General features: G+C 58.6%; 1 protein-coding gene across 1 annotated transcript in view; it reads left to right on the forward strand.

The window, feature by feature from the left end:
- LOC115838268 (glutamate receptor ionotropic, NMDA 2C-like) overlaps positions 1-17,641 on the forward strand; it is a 19,873-nt gene extending 2,232 nt beyond the window's left edge. Inside the window, 17 exon segments of the mRNA XM_030827114.1 lie at positions 4,443-4,514; positions 4,517-4,603; positions 4,606-4,853; positions 7,004-7,208; positions 7,211-7,534; positions 7,537-7,600; positions 7,918-8,032; positions 8,861-8,945; positions 8,948-9,071; positions 9,257-9,422; positions 9,694-9,847; positions 11,660-11,785; positions 12,104-12,333; positions 12,720-12,880; positions 13,387-13,574; positions 15,121-15,353; positions 16,082-17,641. Of these exon segments, the coding sequence (XP_030682974.1) occupies positions 4,443-4,514; positions 4,517-4,603; positions 4,606-4,853; positions 7,004-7,208; positions 7,211-7,534; positions 7,537-7,600; positions 7,918-8,032; positions 8,861-8,945; positions 8,948-9,071; positions 9,257-9,422; positions 9,694-9,847; positions 11,660-11,785; positions 12,104-12,333; positions 12,720-12,880; positions 13,387-13,574; positions 15,121-15,353; positions 16,082-17,233 (3,734 nt within the window). The 3' untranslated portion in view covers positions 17,234-17,641.
- The last annotated feature ends 1,268 nt before the right edge of the window (positions 17,642-18,909 follow it).

Consider the following 18,909-nt stretch of genomic DNA (forward strand, 5'->3'; position numbering starts at 1 on the left):
TTTTGGCTGGGCAAAAGGGAGGGAGGGAAACCCGACGGCAAAGGAGGGGCGGCTCCCCGGAAGGGCAGGGGGTGGGGGGCTCTGCTGGTGGGTGGGGAGGACTCCTGTGACCGAGTTTCCTAGCCTGGGAGAGGGAGAGCCATCGGTATCTCGGATGTGAGCGGGTGTGAGTGCAGGAGTGTGCATGTGTGTGCAGGTGCGTGTCAGGGGGTCTGGCTGAGTTGTGAGGACCCGGGAAGGAGAAGGCCTCCAGCCTGGGAAGGTGCTCAGACCCTTCCAGATGCTGCTGTGTCCTGCAGGACTGACCACTGCCATCCTCTCCGGGGCTCTTTGGGGGATCTCTGTGTTTGTCAAACATTAGTTTAAGGGCTGTTTGTGGAAGGGGTGAGACCCTGAGTGGGTGGGTGGGCAGAGGTCTCTGAGACGATGTGTCTGCCCTCAAGGAGCCCGAAGTCCAGTGTTGGGGCAGGGTGTTCATGAGTGCACACACACCTGCTGCAGGGCAGAATGGAGGGGTGGAGGGGACCACTGCACAGAGCTCCCCACCCAGGAGGGGAAGCCAGGGCAGGGGGAAGAAGGGCAGGTGCCCCCAGCCTGGCCGCAGACCCTGCTCCTGGAGCCTGAGGCATCAAGGCAGGTGCCTGTGGGAGAGGGATTTCAGCTGGGCCCCGAAGGAGAGTAGACTTCTGTTGGGATGAGGACATTCCAGCCTGGGGGATGCTGGAACAAGGCCTGGAGTTGAGAGCAGAATGGGGCTGTTTGGCCAGCAGACTGGCAGAGCTGTGGGTTCCAGGGATGGGAGGACAGTTGGTTGCAGAGGGTGCAGAGGGCTCTGTCTATGGGACTAAGCTGTCTGGACTTCATTTGTGGGCACCAGGGAGTAGCTGTCCTGTGTGAGGAGGGGCAGTGGCTGGAGGAAGGCTTCAGCAGTGCAGTGGGGCTGGCGCGGGTGGGTAGATGGGAGGGGGGGAGGGGAGGCAAGGGAGGAGATTGTGGCGGGGTAAAGTGGAGTTTTCCCTCCTACCTGTGTAGGGCGGCTGGGTTAGACGGGGTGATGAGACAGACTTCAGAAGCTCCTCGAGTCTGCCCCTTGCTATTTGGAGGCCCAGGGACTTACCTAGTTTGGCCCCTCCCTCTGGAGGTATTCTGGGATCCCCTCCCCCATTTTAGGCCCTTTGGTTAAGAGGCACAACCTGCCTCACCTCCCCCACCCCCCGACCCCCAACACAGGAGGACACCTTCCCTTGGAGAGTCTCTGGTGTCCCCAGCCCGTGAGGATGCCTTCCTGTTGGAGAGAGTGGGAATGAGAACACTTTCAGCTATTACCAGACCCTTATTCCTTCATGTGAATGAGCTCTAGGTCCTTGGCTAAGAAAAGGTCTTGATGGGGAGGGTGGAAGCTTGAGGGGTAGGGAGGGCAGAGGCTATTAGTGGAAAGAGAAATACATTTAGAAAAAGGAGGTTGGAGATGCTAATGGAAGATGCTTATTCTGCCCCTTACAGTTGAGGGAAGCCGGGCCCCTTCATCCAGGGTCACACTGTCCAAAGAAATAAAATGGGGAGCCACAAGGTGCCAATTTAAAATTTCTAGTAACCACATTAAAACAAATAGAAACAGGTGACATTAATTTTAACCATATATTTTTCTTTGAACTAAACATACCCCAAATGTTATTATTTCAACATGTAATCAAGATACAAATGTTTATGAGATTTTTACATTCTTTTTCCCTATTGTCTTCAATGTGCAGTGTGGGATGAAATTTTTACACTGATAGCAAACTCCGTTTGGGTGAGAGATGTTTCTGGTACCCAATAGTCGGTATGACTGGCGGCTCCTATACTGGCAGCACAGATCTAGAGCTCATTACCGGGGAGGCAGGGGACGGTAGGAGGTTTGGGGCTCCCCAGAGGGGCAAGGAACCTCTAGGACCTGGAGGTGTGGGGCAGAGGTCGAGCAGACGGAGGCTGCACAGGGGAGCGACGTGCATGTCAGTGTCCTTTGTGGTCGAGATCTGACATCCCCGATTGGTGGTGGTAGCTGAGGCATGGCACGGCATGGCTAGGATCGATCCCTTGCCAGACTCAAACATGTCTCTGGGCTGTCAGTTCTGTCACTTCTGTGTCACTGTACTAGGAAACCATATACATGGGAAGATTTCAAGGGCGCACCGTGAGAACAATATTCCCTTCCTTGCCAAAACTCTGTCTTCTTGGCCTGAAATTCTACCACCTGGTACGTAGCTTAGGGCTCTGACTGTGGTTAAACTACATCTCTCTGGGGAATGAAAACCCTTTCAGCTATTATCATCCCTTATACCTTCCTGTGAATGAGCTCTAGACCCTCAGCTAAGAGAAGGTCTTGAGGGGGAGGCTGGGGAGTTGAGGGAAGTAGGGAGAGAAGAAGTAGGAAGTAGAGAGAGGGAAGTAGGAAAGAAGAATATATTTAGAAAAAAGGAGGTTGGAGGTGCTAACAGCAGCATGCTCATTCTGCAGATTTGACTCTAAGTTCCTGGAGGGCAGGGACCATGTCTCACCCATAGGGACATTCCATCATCCAGTACCTACTGCAGGAAGGGCTCAGCACACATGGGCCAATTTATGTTTCTACATTAAAGTCGGTCTAGTGGGTTCCCCTAGAAGGATCCTTTCAGTGCCACCCTGGGGAGAAGAGGAACTTTCCTGAATGTTCTTGTAGCCTCTTGCACTTCCCTGCTCTCTGGATTCCTTAGAGAGAACTAGAGATCCAAGAAGGCCCATATGTCTGTAAGACATTCGGCTTTGGATAAAAAAAAGAGAAAGATGGCTGGGCGTGGTGGCTCACGCCTGTAATCCCAGCACTTTGGGAGGCTGAGGTGGGCAGAGCACAAGGTCAGGAGTTCGAGACCATCCTGGCTAACACGGTGAAACCCCATCTCTACTAAAAAATACAAAAAATTAGCCGGGCATGGTGGTGGGCACCTGTAGTCCAGCTACTTGGGAGGCTGAGGCAGGAGGATGGTGTGAACCTGGGAGGTGGAGCTTGCATGAGCCAAGATCGCACCATTGCACTCCAGTCTGGGCAACAGAGCAAGACTCTATCTCAAAAAAAAAAAAAAAAGAAATTTCGTGGCAGGCAAAAGGAAGGCCCTGTGAGAAAGCTGGAGCCTGCCCAGCCATTGTCTCGGGCCCCAGCCCTGAAGGGCCTCTGCCTTTCGGAGGGTGGTTTCTGGCAACTGCTTGATTTTCGTGAGCATTTCTGTAGCAGAGATGTGCAGATCCTGGGGAGGTGGGAGGGCTGCAGTGGCAGGCTCACCCTGTCCACCCTTTAGCTCTCCCCTGCTCTGAAGTTTTGTTGGGGATGTGATGAAGATGGAAGAGACGGCAATGCTGTGGCCGATGACCAGCTGGGAGGGAAAGTGACATCCGTGGGCACCACTCCACTCAGGCTTTTGTGTTACCCTCACTGCTGTGGCTCTTGGTCCCAATCCAAAATAATGCCATTTAGCAAGCATACATGTCAGGCCCCTGGGTTGGGTTCAAAAGATCCTGCACACCAGTGATGGCCCGAGAGGCCAGCTCACCAGCTCATGTCTAACGAGACCAAACGCCAGATCACCACCTTGGGTTTTCGGGTATCCCTGAGCTCTGAACAAGTCACTGTACCCTGCTGCAGAAGAGCTGCTACTAGCTGAGGCCACAGAAGGAAGGGCTGTAGTGATGTCCAGTGCCCAGGAGGAGGGGCTCTGTGCCAGGCAGAGCCATGCAGAGGAGGGCCCTCGGGGCTGGCCCCATGGCAAGCAGGGCACGCTGACCAGTAGCACAGGCCCTGGTGAGAGACAGATGGAAGATCCAGTTTAGACTGCAGAGAGGACTGGCGGGTTGGTGGCGGGGTTGGGGGTGATGCAAGAGCTGTCTTCCTTCACCTGGCTGGGGCCTGTCACCTGTGGGATAAGGTCACTAATCCCAGCAAATAGCCTGTTAGCTCATCTAAGTCCTCACACTGCTGTGATTATTTCAGGCAAGAAAACATGGCTCAGAGAGGCTAAGCGACTTCCCTAAGATCACACAGCGAGTTGTGGCAGAACTGGGACATGAACTCAGATCTGTCTGACTCAAATCCACGCACTTGAACCCCAGACTAGCATTTTCAATATGACTTTCTAGGGCAGGAACCCGCTGGCTGAGTTTTGGAAGGCATCAGTAGACTGGAGGGCTGGGTGCCGCGCATGGCTCCTGTTCTTCCCCAGCCCTTGCTCTTCTGGGATGCCCTTGGGATGCTCAACTAACCTCTGTCTCTTTCTCTTTGTCTGTGTCTGTCTGTCTCCCTCTCTCTCCACCTCTCTTCGGGAGGGAGGTTTTCCCCTCTTCTCTTTCATCTTCTGATGTGTGTCCCTCTGTCCCTCCTGTCTGTCCATCTGCCTCTCTGTCTCCCTCCCTGTGCTGTCCTGGTCTCTCCACAGGACCCTCCGGTGGACATGGGTGGGCCCTGGGGCCGGCCCTGTTGCTCACCTCGCTCTTCGGTGCCTGGGTGGGCCAGGTCGGGGGCAGGGCGAGCAGGGAATGACGGTGGCCGTGGTGTTTGGCAGCTCAGGGCTGCCCCAGGCCCAGGTCCGTGCCCGCCTCACCCCCAGAGCTTCCTGGACCTGCCCCTGGAGATCCAGCCGCTCACAGTGGGGGTCAACACCACCAACCCCAGCAGCCTTCTCACCCACATCTGCGGCCTCCTGGGTGCTGCCCGCATCCACGGTATTGTCTTTGAGGACAACGTGGGCACCGAGGCGGTGGCCCAGATCCTTGACTTCATCTCCTCCCAGACCCATGTGCCCATCCTCAGCATCAGTGGAGGCTCTGCTGTGGTCCTCACCCCCAAGGTGCATGTCCAAACTCATGTCCCCTCATGCCTCAGGCCTGGAGCCAGGCTGGGGTGGAGGGGGTGCTTCGGTTCTGGGAAGCTGGGATTAGATGGATGGGCAGGGAGGTGGGGGCTGAGGGCGTGATGTGGGTGATGGGGAGATGGCAATGGGAATGACATTCCATGTTCTAGAGGAGAGATATTCTGGGCTGCCCTCACATTGTGTCTGGACAAGGGGTGGGCAGGGTGCAGGCCCCAGCCCTCCTCCTCTCTGCTTCCCATAGCTTCCTAGGTCAGGGTGAAGACCCAGAGGGCCAGCCGGGCATGGAGGTGGTGCCATGCCCTCTGGGCACTGGTAGTTGACCTGTAGGGTGAGCACTCCAGGGAACCCTGGGAGCCCTGGGGGAGGCAGGCCCTGCCCTTGCAGGGCTGGGGGAGAACGTTCCAAACACACATTCTTCAGCAGTTACAACTGGGACAAGCGTTCTGAAGGAAAGACACAGGATGCTATTAGGGAGCTCACGCATGGCTCATGCATAGCGTGTTGGCCAGGGAAGGTCTCTGGAGAAATGACGTCTAGGCTGAGGGCTTAAGGGCGAGCTGGTGGGGAGGGGGAGAGGCCCAGGCAGAGGAGCAGGTGGGATGAAGGTCCCAAGGCGGGAAGGACCTCAGAGCTTTGGAGGAATAGAGGGAAAAGCCTGGAGAAGGAGGCAGGGACCTGGCCACCCGGGAAGACATTTGGGCTTTTCCTTAAGCAAGTGGGCAGCCAGAGCAGCGCAAGCCGGCTGTGACAGTGGCCGTGGTCTGTGCCTGCCTTAGCCCTGTGAGCTTCCTGGCCCTGCCCCTGGTGATCTACCCACTCAGGGAAGAGCGGAAGAGAGTCGAGGAAGAGACTGATCTGATTTGCCTTTGTTTCATTAATTTTTATATGAAAATTTTGAGTATACATTAAAAAGTATAAGGAAGGCTCATATGTCCCCCATTCACCCTGGCCATCCACCCCAGCCTCACCAGGACCCCTTCTCCTTCTTCTGTGTTAATTTGAAGCAAAGCCCAGGCATCCTCTTATTCCATCCATAAATATTTCAGTATGTATCCCTGGCAGATAAGAGCTTAAGAAAGTAAAACCACCATACATTATCACGTCTAAAAAATAATAAAAATTCCTTCAAATATCCAGGCAGTGTTCACATTTCCCCATTGTCTCATAACTGTCATAAATGTTTATTCTGCAGCCTGTTTGCTCGAATCAAGAGCCAAATCAGGTCCACACGTGCCGGTTGGTTTGGTGTGGCTTCTAAGTTTCTCTCAACCTCTGGGCCCTCCTCTGTCTCTCCCTCTTTTTTCCTTGCAATTTGTTGCTGAAGAAACTGCGTTGCTTGGCCTCTGAATTTTCCCTTATTTGCTTTTTTAAAAGACTGGGACAGTGACAGCAGTGAGACCAGTTAGGAGGGGACTGCGCTGGCCCCCGGTGCCAGCCGGCAGTGCCTTGGGCTTTTGTGGTGGGAGAGGGATGGAGAGGAGGAACTTTCCCACCCTCAGGGCTCCAACCAGGATGTGTTTCCCCATCCTCTTGGGGCCCAGGCATAAGATCTCAGGACATTGGCTCTCAACCCTCATCGTGCTCTTAGGAAATACAGACGCCTGGCTTTGCAACTCTGGAATTCAGATTCAGTTGGTCTGGGGCAGCGCTTCCCAGTCTAGCGGGCTCAAGGATTGGCTGAAGAACTTGTTAGAATACAGATGCCAGGCGCCATACCCAGCGACTCCGATCCAGTCGGTGTGGGGTGCGGCCTGAGAATCTGCATTTCTGACAAACTCCCCAGTGGTGCTGATGCTGCGGGTCCGCAGGCCAGCGTGGTGGGCCGGGGGCCGGCCATGACCATGCTAATAGGCAGCGGGGAACCACGCTGGGGCAGGAGGGAGGGCAGGCCAGAGGGCTTCCGGGACGCGGAGCATCCACCGGCGCAAGGGCGCCTGGGAGCTGATGGAGGGCCGAGGTCGGGGAAGGGGCCGAGGTCGGGAAGGGGCGCGAGGAGGGGCTCGGCCCGCCCCGCCCCGGCTCAGGCCCCCCCCCAGCCCCGCCCGGCTCAGGCCCCGCCCCGGCTCAGGCCCCGCCCCCGGCTCAGGCCCCGCCCAGGCTCAGGCCCCGCCCCGCCCCGCCCCCAGGAGCCGGGCTCCGCCTTCCTGCAGCTGGGCGTGTCCCTGGAGCAGCAGCTGCAGGTGCTGTTTAAAGTGCTGGAGGAGTACGACTGGAGCGCCTTCGCCGTCATCACCAGCCTGCACCCGGGCCACGCGCTCTTCCTGGAGGGCGTGCGCGCCGTCGCCGACGCCAGCCACGTGAGCTGGCGGCTGCTGGACGCGGTCACGCTGGAGCTGGGCCCGGAGGGCCGCGCGCGCGCATCCAGCGCCTGCTGCGCCAGCTCGACGCGCCCGTGTTCGTGGCCTACTGCTCGCGCGAGGAGGCCGAGGTGCTCTTCGCCGAGGCGGCGCAGGCCGGCCTGGTGGGGCCCGGCCACGTGTGGCTGGTGCCCAACCTGGCGCTGGGCAGCACCGATGCGCCCCCCGCCACCTTCCCCGTGGGCCTCATCAGCGTCGTCACCGAGAGCTGGCGCCTCAGCCTGCGCCAGAAGGTCCGCGACGGCGTGGCCATTCTGGCCCTGGGCGCCCACAGCTACTGGCGCCAGCACGGAACCCTGCCAGCCCCGCGGGGGACTGCCGTGCTCACCCTGGGCCCGTCAGCCCTGCCCGGGAGGCCTTCTACAGGTGGGCACCTGCCTGGGGCATAGGGGTGGGGAGGTGGGGAGCGCTTCGGGGGACCTGGGTGGCAGTGAACTTGGGCTGGCCAGCCACACCTCCCACTAGCTGCGTGCCTGGGGCCACATTACCCCCACCTGTCTGGGCCTTAGCGTCCTCATCTAACAAACAGCAGGTGTCGGGTGTGGCAAGGATTGTGGGGCCAATATAGGGAAGCACTTTGAACAATAACGCAATCAATGCCACCTGCTGTCGGTGGCGGCGGTGAGGCAGAGGCAGGGGGTGCCTGGTCTTTGGCAGGCTGCAGGCATCTCTCCCTCTGGCAGGAACCTACTGAATGTCACCTGGGAGGGCCGAGACTTCTCCTTCAGTCCTGGTGGCTACCTGGTCCAGCCCACCATGGTGGTGATCGCCCTCAACCGGCACCGCCTCTGGGAGATGGTGAGAAGGGGGTGAGCCCAGGGGCCCTCAGTGTCCTCTCATTTAGTCCCCGCCTCCTCTTGTGCCCACAGCTGAGCAGAGAGTCCCTCTGTCCCTTATCCAACCCCTCATCTTCCAGGTCTCAGCTGAAACAAACATCTCCTCCATTGGGAAGCCTCCAGGTGCCCAGGGTGGGTGAGGTGCCCTGCTCTGGGCTCCCATAACACCCCGGCTTCCCTCCACCATAGAACTTTTCAAGCGCTCCTATCTCCTGGTCCTGCCCCTGCAGGAGTAACCCATGACCATGCTGGCCAGACAGGCTTGTAAACAATATGGAGAGACCAGTGCTTGAGTAGACATGTGCGAAAGATTGTGGGATTGGAGATAAGGAACAGGAATTAGTTCTGCCTGCAAAGGAAGAAACTGGGGAAGAGGTCACAGAAGATGGGATATTTGAGCTGGGCTGTGGAGGTTTGAGTAGGAGCCCACCAGGAAGAGGTGCTAGCCTGGAAGAGACAGAGGGACAGAAGGGTTTGGAGCATGAAGGGCCTTGAGTGCTCAGCTAAGGACTTGCTGTCAAAGTCAGGGGGACCAGTACAGTGAGTGACACAGGGTCAGGTCTGGGCTTTAGGATGATGCTGTGGGTCAGCGTGGGTCAGCGTGGGTCAGCGTGGAGCTGTATGGAGAACACAGGGACCCAAGGCTGGGGGAGGCTGCCGGGAGCAGCACTACTCTGACCTGCCCCAGAGTCCCTAGGTGAGAGAGGGGATTCTTGGCCCTGGCAGGCTCCACCTAGAGGGTGGGGCTGTAGCGCTGAAGGCCCCAGGCTGAGGCTGTCACCCTCTACAGGTGGGGCGCTGGGAGCATGGCGTCCTATACATGAAGTACCCCGTGTGGCCTCGCTACAGTGCCTCTCTGCAGCCTGTGGTGGACAGTCGCACCTGACGGTGGCCACGCTGGAAGAGCGGCCCTTTGTCATCGTGGAGAGCCCTGACCCTGGCACAGGAGGCTGTGTCCCCAACACCGTGCCCTGCCGCAGGCACAGCAACCACACCTTCAGGTCTGCGGAGTGCCCTGGGAGGCTAGTGAGAGCTGGGTGCTGCCGTGTGATGGGCAGGTGTCGTGTATGTCTCCTGCTTGGGTGTGGGGCAGGGGTCCACGTGCCAGGCTGGGAGGAGTGGCTGGGGCGGGGCTGGGCCACGACGTGCTCTGACTCCTGGTGGTCTCATGACGGCATGGCTGCAGCAGCGGGGACATGGCCCCCTACACCAAGCTCTGCTGTAAGGGATTCTGCATCGACATCCTCAAGAAGCTGGCCAGGGTGGTCAAATTCTCCTACGACCTGTACCTGGTGACCAACGGCAAGCATGGCAAGCGGGTGCGCGGCGTATGGAACGGCATGATTGGGGAGGTAGGCCCCACCCACTCCCTCCTCACCTGTCCTGCCTGCCTGCCTGCTGCCCAGGCCCCATGTGGCTCTCAGATGCCCTCTAGAGGGGGGCATGGGCTGTCACCAATGATGACTCCTGGGGTGGTCAATACTGAAAGCTGAGCTCTGAGGGCCCCAGAGGGAACGATTGACTCAGCCCGTGGGTGCTAGAAGGGGTGCCCGGAGGTGCTTGTGCAGCGTGTCCACCCCTCAGGAATCCCTTTTTCAAACCTCCATGGCGTCCGGCCACCAGGTGTACTACAAGCGGGCAGACATGGCCATCGGCTCCCTCACCATCAATGAGGAGCGCTCCGAGATCGTAGACTTCTCTGTGCCCTTCGTGGAGACGGGCATCAGTGTGATGGTGGCTCGCAGCAATGGCACTGTCTCCCCCTCGGCCTTCTTGGGTGAGGCCCAGGGTGGGCAGAGACGGCTCCGGGGCAGAGGGGCCCACAAGGAGGGTGTGTACAGCTTGGGTGGAGATGGGGAGTTGGGTGGGCTCTCAGAGGCCAAGCACAGCAGCCTTGGGTCTTGGAGGTTGGCTGGAGGTGAGTGGAAAGGAGACAGGAGAAGTGAAGTCAGTGTTCGGTTCTAGGTATGGCTGCCAGGTGAGGGTGGGGTTGGGGGTGTGGGATGGGTCGTGGTGCCACTGTGAGTGGCAGGAAAACCCGGCAGGCAGGCTCGCCTCAGGATGGGCCATTGCCCAGGATGGTGGAACAAGTGGGGAGGCCCGTGGGGAGTTGAGGAGCGAGTGTAGTGTGGGAAGAGGTGTGTTGTTTCCTGGGTGAGAAGTCTGGCATTGGTTGGGCAGCCAGGTCCCATGCTGGGTGCTGGGGCTACAGCCGTAGTCTTTGCCTTCCCAAAGTGCCCAGTCAGAGCCCACGTGGGACATGAAGTGTGAGGTGGCAGAGAGCTGTGAGGACAGGCGAGCGGCAGGGGAAGAGCTGAGGCTGGCCAGACAGGAGTGGAAACCCCGGCTCTGCCCTGTCCTGCTGTGTGGCCTTGGGCAAGTCACAGAACCTCTCTGAGCAGGCTCCTCAGCCACGGAAGAGAGGAAAAAAAACCCACTTCATAGCATAGCAAGTGCTCATGATGGCAGGAGTGATTTCCCTCCCTCCCTCCCCCCATTCCCACTCTTCCTTTCCTCTTTCCTTCCTTTTTTTTTTTTTTTTTTTGAGACGGCGTCTTCCTCTGTCACACAGGCTGGAGTGCAATGGTGCCATCTTGGCTCACTACAGCCTGGAACTCCTGGGCTCAAGTGATCCTCCCACCTCAGCCTCCTGAGCAGCTGGGACCACAGGTGCATGCCGCCACACCTGGCTAATTTTTGTATTTTGTGTAGAGACAGGGTTTCACTATGTTGCCCAGGCTGGTCTCCGAACTCCTGGACTCAAGCAGTCCGCCTGCCTCAGCCCCCCAAAATGCTGGGATTACAGGTGTGAGCTACTGCACCTGGCCAGTAGTAGTGATTTCTTTTCTTTCCTTTTTTTTGAGACTGAGTCTCGCTCTGTTGCCCAGGCTGGAGTGCAGTGGTGCACTCTCATCTCACTGCAACTGCCGCCTCCTGGGTTCAAGTGATTCTCCTGCCTCAGCCTCCTGAGTAGCTGGGACTATAGGCATGTGCCACCACGCCTGGCTAATTTTTGTATTTTTAGTAGAGACAGGGGTTTCACCACATTGGCCAGGCTGGTCTCGAACTCCTGATCTCAGGTGATCCACCCGCCTCATCCTCCCAAAGTGCTTGGCGAGAGCCACCAAGTGCGGCCAGCAGTAGTGATTTCTTACTCTAGGAGATAGAAACAGCCTTGTCCGAGGCCTGGGGTGGGTCTCCCCAGTTCCCTAGGCGCGGATTTCCATGTTGGTGGGATGAGGAATAAGACTTGGCCTCAGGGGCTCTGATTCTAGGCGGAACCACCAGATCATCCATGTGGGGCCAGGCAGGGGTTGTGAAGTCAAAGGAATGTTTCATGGGGTGGGTGACTTGTACCTGTCCCAGGGAAGTGGGGGGCGGGGGGAGACCAAGGATGCTGGAGAGCCTGACCTCTTTTGGGGGCCTCTCCTGGGGCTCTGCTGCTCTGAGTCAGGGGCCCGCTTGGCTGGGTCCGCAGAGCTGGTGGGCCCTTACTTTGATCACATGGACCTACCTGTCTCCACCCAGTGCTTCTGGGTTGGGGCAGGGAACATGCTGAGGCCTCTGAGCTGCCTCCCTCTGTCCCCAGAGCCATATAGCCCTGCGGTGTGGGTGATGATGTTTGTCATGTGCCTCACTGTGGTGGCCATCACCGTCTTCATGTTCGAGTACTTCAGCCCCGTCAGCTACAACCAGAACCTCACCAGAGGCAAGAGTAAGCCTTGCCTGGGCCTGGCAGGAGGGGTGGGCCTGGGCACCCTGAGGGCTGGGCTCAGGGGCAACGGGTCCTCCAGAGAATACCTTTGGGAGATCCCTTGCCTTTGGATGGCACACGCTGGGGGCCAGTCAGATCACACACACACACACACACACACACACACACACGTGAGCTCACTTGACCTGGTGAGGAAATGGCCAGGACGGGTCCCCGCGAAGGCCAGACTGAGACCGGAGCTGTGCAGTCGGGTGGGCTGAGCCCTGAGCCCTTTCATGGTGGGCAGGAGGAGCTCCAGCATCCCCCTCTTGCCCCCAGAGTCCGGGGGCCCATCTTTCACTATCGGCAAGTCCGTGTGGCTACTGTGGGCACTGGTCTTCAACAACTCAGTGCCCATCGAGAACCCGCGGGGCACCACCAGCAAGATCATGGTTCTGGTCTGGGCCTTCTTTGCTGTCATCTTCCTCGCCAGCTACACGGCCAACCTGGCCGCCTTCATGATCCAAGAGCAATACATCGACACTGTGTCGGGCCTCAGTGACAAGAAGGTTGTGGGGCCATGGCTGGTGGTGGGGGGGGGACACTGAGGGTGGGGACAGGCTGTGAGTGGGTAGACCCAGGACAGTCAGAGTCTGGGCAATTTGACCTGGAGGCTGGGGCAGGAAGAAGCTTCAGGGCCTGCTGAGGGGGGGCTGGGGGCTGGGGCAAGAGATGGCTCAGGGCCACCGACTGAGAGGCCTTGGGTAAGCCTCTCCCTGTCTCAGGCCTCAGAGTCTCCATTTGGAAAACACAGGAGTGGCCTGGACAGCCTTTAAGACCTTCTGCTCTGACTATGCAAGTCCACACTGGGGCTGGGCTCTGGGGTGAGTTTGGGGCTTTGGTGCCTGGAAGGCTGGAGGAAGGGTTGTGACTGGCTGCCGCCCTCCGCCTGCAGTTTCAGCGGCCTCAAGATCAGTACCCACCTTTCCGCTTCGGCACGGTGCCCAACGGCAGCACAGAGCGTAACATCCGCAGTAACTACCGTGACATGCACACCCACATGGTCAAGTTCAACCAGCGCTCGGTGGAGGACGCGCTCACCAGCCTCAAGATGGGGTGGGTCCCCAGCCCTGCACCCGCTGTCTCCATCCATGTGTCTCCCCAGTGACCAGCCTTAGCTCTCAATGTAGGGACAGTGGGACTGGGCTGTCCTGCAGGACTCCTGGGGGGTGGAGGGAGGAGGTCTTGGAGCAGAGTGGAGCTTGAGGCAAAAATGGAAGGCCACCATGTGTCTCAGAACACAGCTGTGGTGCCGATCAAAGTTTAGCCTCAGCCTGAGGTGGTGGTTGGGACATTCTCTGAGTCTTAGGAGCACGGAGAGGGTGGGCAGAAAGGGTGGTGTGGCTTCTGGGAACAGACAGTCCCCTGGCCACTGTGCAGAGGAGGGTGGGAGGGGTCCTCACTCCATCCAGGACCCAAGAGAACCAGACAAGGCTCTGTCCATTGGTCCGTCCCGGGGGTGCCCAGCAGGCTCATGTGGTTTAGACCCCTGCCACGCCCCAGTGTCGGTGTCCCCTCCCCTCCCATGTGGTCCCTAGCTCTGAGGCTCAGCCTGTCCCCAGGAAGCTGGATGCCTTCATCTATGATGCTGCTGTCCTCAACTACATGGCAGGCAAGGACGAGGGCTGCAAGCTGGTCACCATTGGGTCTGGCAAGGTCTTTGCCACCACTGGCTACGGCATCGCCATGCAGAAGGACTCCCACTGGAAGCGGGCCATAGACCTGGCGCTCTTGCAGTTCCTGGGGGATGGTGGGTACTGCCCCTGCTGGGATGCCCAGGGTGGGCTGTGGAGCCCAAGGCTGTCAGCATTTCCACCACCACTCAAGTTCCCAAGGCCTGTGGGCAGGGAGAGGTCTCTGGGGGGTGAGATGTTGGGGCAGTTGAGGTGGGCAGGTACTAGGAGCAACTGGAGAGAGACTTGAGGAAGGGATAGGTGTGCAGGGAGGGAGCAAGAACTGGGCTAGAGAGTCCCTTAAGGGCAGGAAGACAGGAAGGGGCTCAGGCCTCATGGTGGAGGTGGGGATGGGTGGAGTGGCTGAACTCCTTTCTTCTTCCCTAAGACCCCTCCCATGATCTCTCCCAGATGAGCACCTCCTTCGCTCAGTATAGTATCTCCATGGCCATCTTGAGATTATGGATCTGCCCAGTCCCACATGTGTGAGTGGTCCAGCCCAGCCTGCCCCCAACCCAGAGAGAGCTTTCTGTTGAGAGGAGTTCCATTCTTGTTAGATAAGATATGGTCTAGACTGGGTGTGGTAGCTCATGGCTATAACCCCAGCACTTTGGGAGGCTGAGGTGGGAGGATCACTTGAAGTCAAGAGTTTGAGACCAGCCTGGGCAACACAGCAAGATCCTGTCTCTATAAATACAATTTTTAAAAAATTAGCCAGGCATGGTGGCACACACCTATAATCCCAGCTACTTGGGAGGCTGAGGCAGGAGGATCCCTTGAGTCCAGGAGTTTGAGGCTGCAGTGCGCCATGACTGTGCCACCGCACTCCAGCCTGGGCAACAGAGTGAGGCCCTGTCTCAAAAAAAAAAAAATCTGATTCCTCAAACCATATAATAATGAGAGCGGCCAGGTGAGGTGGCTCGTACCTGTAATCCCAGCACTTTGGGAGGCCAAGGTGTGAGGATTGCTTAAGTCTAGGAGATTGGGATCAGCTTGGACAACATGGGGATACCCTGTCTCTACAAAAGATACAAAAATTAGCTAGGTGTGGTGGTGTGCCTGTAGTCCCAGCTACTCAGGGGGCTGAGGTGGAAGGATCGCTTGAACCTAGGAGATCCAGGCTGCAGCGAGTCATGGTCACACCACTGCACTCCAGCCTGGGGGACAGAGCACGACTGTCTCCATATAATAATAATAACAATAATAATAAGAGCGATCAAAATGTGTGTCTCTTAGGAGCCTAAGCCTTTTGTCTCTGTGTGCCCAGCTCCATGAGTGGCATGTAGATGGTTAATAGTATATGAAGAGGAGTGACTCAATGAATGCTAACATTTACCAAATCAACAAGCCTTTACTGGGGGTACACAGGGGGAGGACCCAAAGGCCAGCATTGCCCACCCCAGCCTCCACCCTGCTTTCCTATTTCCTTGCTCACTGACCCTCCACTCCCTGCCCCACCATCCTGCTCCAGCCAGGCTGGATCCCCATGTGGTCGGCTTGAGGAAGAAGTGGGTGGCGCCCTGGCCCCAGATTCCTTCTTACTCCAGGCTTGTGGTGAGCTTTGTGAGGGGGTTGCTTATAGGGGGGTTTCCTGAGCCAGATGTGTACACCCCCCAACTCCAGGAGAGACACAGAAACTGGAGACAGTGTGGCTCTCGGGGATCTGCCAGAATGAGAAGAATGAGGTGATGAGCAGCAAGCTGGACATCGACAACATGGCAGGCGTCTTCTACATGCTGCTGGTGGCCATGGGGCTGGCCCTGCTGGTCTTCGCCTGGGAGCACCTGGTCTACTGGAAGCTGCGCCACTCGATGCCCAACACATCCCAGCTGGACTTCCTGCTGGCTTTCAGCAGGGTGGGTGCCCACCCCTCCCCACGCAGGCCAAAGTTTTAAGGGCACCTACCCAGATAAGTCCGCGCTGCCCATGGCCCATTTCCAGAGGTAAAACAAAGGTTCTGACCCGGCTCATGGCTCACGCCTGTAATCTCAACGCTTTGAGAGGCTTAGGTCAGTGGATCCCTTGAGTCCAGAAGTTCGAGACCAGCCTGGGCAACATGGCGAAACCCCATCTCTACAGAAAATAAAAGAATTAGCTGGGTGTGGTGGTGTGCACCTGCAGTCCCAGCTACTCAGGAGGGTGAGTTGGGAGGATCACTTGAGCCAAGAAGGCAGAAGTTGCAGTGAGCCGAGATGGCACCACTGCACTCCAGCCTGGGAGGCAGAGTGAGATCCTGTTTCTAAAAAAAAAAAAAAAAAAAAAAAAAAAAAAAAAAAAAAGACAAAGTCCTGAGAGGTGGCATGGCTCACCAAGGTGGCAGGGTTGAAGAGGGTCAGAGCCCTCCCCCCACAGGTGTGCCCAGGTTGGAATCTTCATGTGCCAGGTGCTAGCTGGAGTGATTAGGAGAATGAGTCAACCACTCATTCATCTGCAAAGCACAGTGCCTGGCGCATGGGAGATGCTTCACAGCTGCTTCCTGAGACTTCGAGAAGGCTGATGATGCCTTGGGACCAGGTGGGGACAATCGTGGCGGGTCCCTGAGCGGAGGGCGCTGCTCACGGCCTGTCATCTCCCTACTGCCCAGGGCATCTACAGCTGCTTCAGCGGGGTGCAGAGCCTCGCCAGCCCACCGCGGCAGCCCAGCCCGGACCTCACGGCCAGCTCGGCCCAGGCCAGCGTGCTCAAGATGCTGCAGGCGGCCCGCGACATGGTGACCACGGCGGGCGTGAGCAGCTCCCTGGACCGCGCCACTCGCACCATCGAGAATTGGGGTGGCGGCCGCCGTGCGCCCCCACCGCCTCCCTGCACGACCCCGCGGTCTGGCCCCAGCCCATGCCTGCCCACCCCCGGTCCGCCCCCACAGCCGAGCCCCACGGGCAGGGGACCGCCAGGCGGGGGTCGCGCGGCGCTTGTGCGCAGGGCTCAGCAGCCCCCGGGCCGCCCCCCGACGCCGGGGCCGCCCCTGTCCGACGTCTCCCGAGTGTCGCGCCGCCCAGCCTGGGAGGCGCGGTGGCCGGTGCGGGCCGGGCACTGCGGGAGGCACCTCTCGGCCTCCGAGCGGCGCGCCCTCCCAGAGCGACCCCTGTCGCTCACGCGCTGTCACTACAGCTCCTTTCCTCGAGCCGACCGATCCGGCCGCCCCTTCCTCCCGCTCTTCCCGGAGCCCCCGGAGCCGGAGGACCTGCTGCTGCTCGGGGCAGAGCAGCTGGCCCGGCGGGAGGCCCTGCTGCACGCGGCCTGGGCCCGGGGCTCGCGCCCGCGCCACGCTTCCCTGCCCAGCTGCGTGGCCGAGGCCTTCGCTCGGCCCAGCTCGCTACCCGCTGGGTGCACCGGCCCCGCCTGCGCCCGCCCCGACGGCCACTCGGCCTGCAGGCGCTTGGCGCAGGCGCAGGCGCAGTCGATGTGCCTGCCGATCTACCGGGAGGCCTGCCAGGAGGGCGAGCAGGCAGGGGCCCCCGCCTGGCAGCACAGACAGCACGTCTGTCTGCACGCCCACGCCCACCTGCCATTTTGCTGGGGGGCTGTCTGTCCTCACCTTCCACCCTGTGCCAGCCACGGCTCCTGGCTCCCTGGAGCCTGGGGGTCTCTGGGGCACAGGGGCAGGACTCTGGGGCTGGGCACAGGCTACAGAGACAGTGGGGGACTGGACGAGGTCAGCAGGGTAGCCTGTGGGACGCAAGGCTTCCCGGGACCCTGCACCTGGAGACGGATCTCCAGTCTGGAGTCAGAAGTGTGAGTTATCAGCCACTCAGGCTCCGAGCCAGCTGGATTCTCTGCTGCCACTGTCAGGGTTAAGCGGCAGGCAGGATTGGGCTTTTCTGGCTTCTACCATGAAATCCTGGCCATGGGACCCCAATGACAGATGATGTCTTCCATGATCATCAGTGGCCTCAGTAGCCTCAAATCATGGTGAGGGCTGGGCTTTTGCTGTCCTCTTATCATGCAGAGTTCTGCCAGGAGGGTGTGCTGTGGGGGTCAGACTCCTGAGGTTCTCCCTGCCCTGGGGCTAGCCAGTTATTGGTCACGGCAGCTGTGGGCATGGAGGCTGGAACTTGTGGTTGAGGCAGGGCCATCCTGATCCTTGCTCTACCTGGCTGGAGTTTCTTCTCATCAGAGCACTGGGACATTAAACCAACCTTTTACAGCACATTGGTCCTGGCTGCTTCATTCTGCATTGTGGAAGGGGCACAGCACAGGCTGTAGACAACAGGGCATCATGGGAGTATCCCAGGTGGGATGTTTGCCTAAAGCCGGTGGCAGGTCCCTCTCGGGGAGGCGGAGCCTTGGGACTGTGTCTGGGAGGGATGTGGGAAGGAGGTGAGGCCGAGAGGGGGCTCTAGGCAGCAGAAGCCACTTGGTATTCAGGACCAGCTCCCACCCATCCTGGCACCAGATGTAACACGTGTGCTTAGCACGGGGGCTCTGGTGATGATGGATGGCGTTTATCCCTCAGTCTCCTTGAAAAGGGAGGCTTGTGCCAGGGGTGGTGGCTGTCCTGTCCTGCCCTGCCAGGGACGCCCCGGGGAGCCTGACAGCGCCATGGTAGCAGAGGCAGAGAAAGGTGTGGAGCTTGTAGGCTTGCTAAACCCTGGCTGGCCGCGTTCTCTCCGTGGCTGACATGCGAGGCTCGGAACTGCCTGGGCTCTGGAATCTTGGTGCAGGTGGCTGCCAGGGTCAGGCACAGCTTGGCCTCGCTGGTGCCAGGACTCCTGTGGTGGGAGAATCTGCCTGCGGTCTCATCCTCTCCTCCCTCTGGGGCTTCTAGCCCACTTCCTTTTTCTATCACACATCTTCGCCTCTGGCCCATCTGAAAAGATGGCTTTTGCTTTTACCATTTTCAATGTTTTCACATCTGCAATTACACTTATCCCCCCTACAATGACTGTGGAACAAGCAGGCATTCGTTCTTCTCTCCGTTCCACAAACAGCACTATTGATTCTGTCAGACCCTTTTCTAACGGCTGAGGATGTAAAGGCCAAGCCCTGGCTGTCCTGACAAGCTGGGTGGAGGCAGGTCAGAGGCTAATTCCATGTGACAGAGCGGAAGCCTCGAGGGGCGGTGCTGGCTGTCTCTGCCAGTGCCCTCCCCCATAGCTCCTTGCTGGTTCCCAGGAAGCCAGGCTGCCTCTTTAGTCCTGAAGACCCCACTGTTTGGGTTGGGGCCATGAGAACTGGACTTTTTTTTCGGTTAGTTTTAGGGGTGAAGGCAGCTGAAATGGTGGGGGGGATACACCTCCATTCTTGGGAGGAGAGTACCCCAAGAGTGGGTGGCCCTGTCTATACAATTTCACGCTGTCTACCCTATGGGTTTTTATGGGCTGGATTCAGGTTCAGGACAGCAGGCTTCACTCTGGAAGGGAGCTTGACCTTGGTTGCAGCTACTAGTGGTGAGAGGGTTAACTGTTGGCCACC

The sequence above is a fragment of the Nomascus leucogenys genome, chromosome 14, assembly GCF_006542625.1.
Source record: "Nomascus leucogenys isolate Asia chromosome 14, Asia_NLE_v1, whole genome shotgun sequence".
In the NCBI taxonomy this organism is placed as follows: domain Eukaryota; kingdom Metazoa; phylum Chordata; class Mammalia; order Primates; family Hylobatidae; genus Nomascus; species Nomascus leucogenys.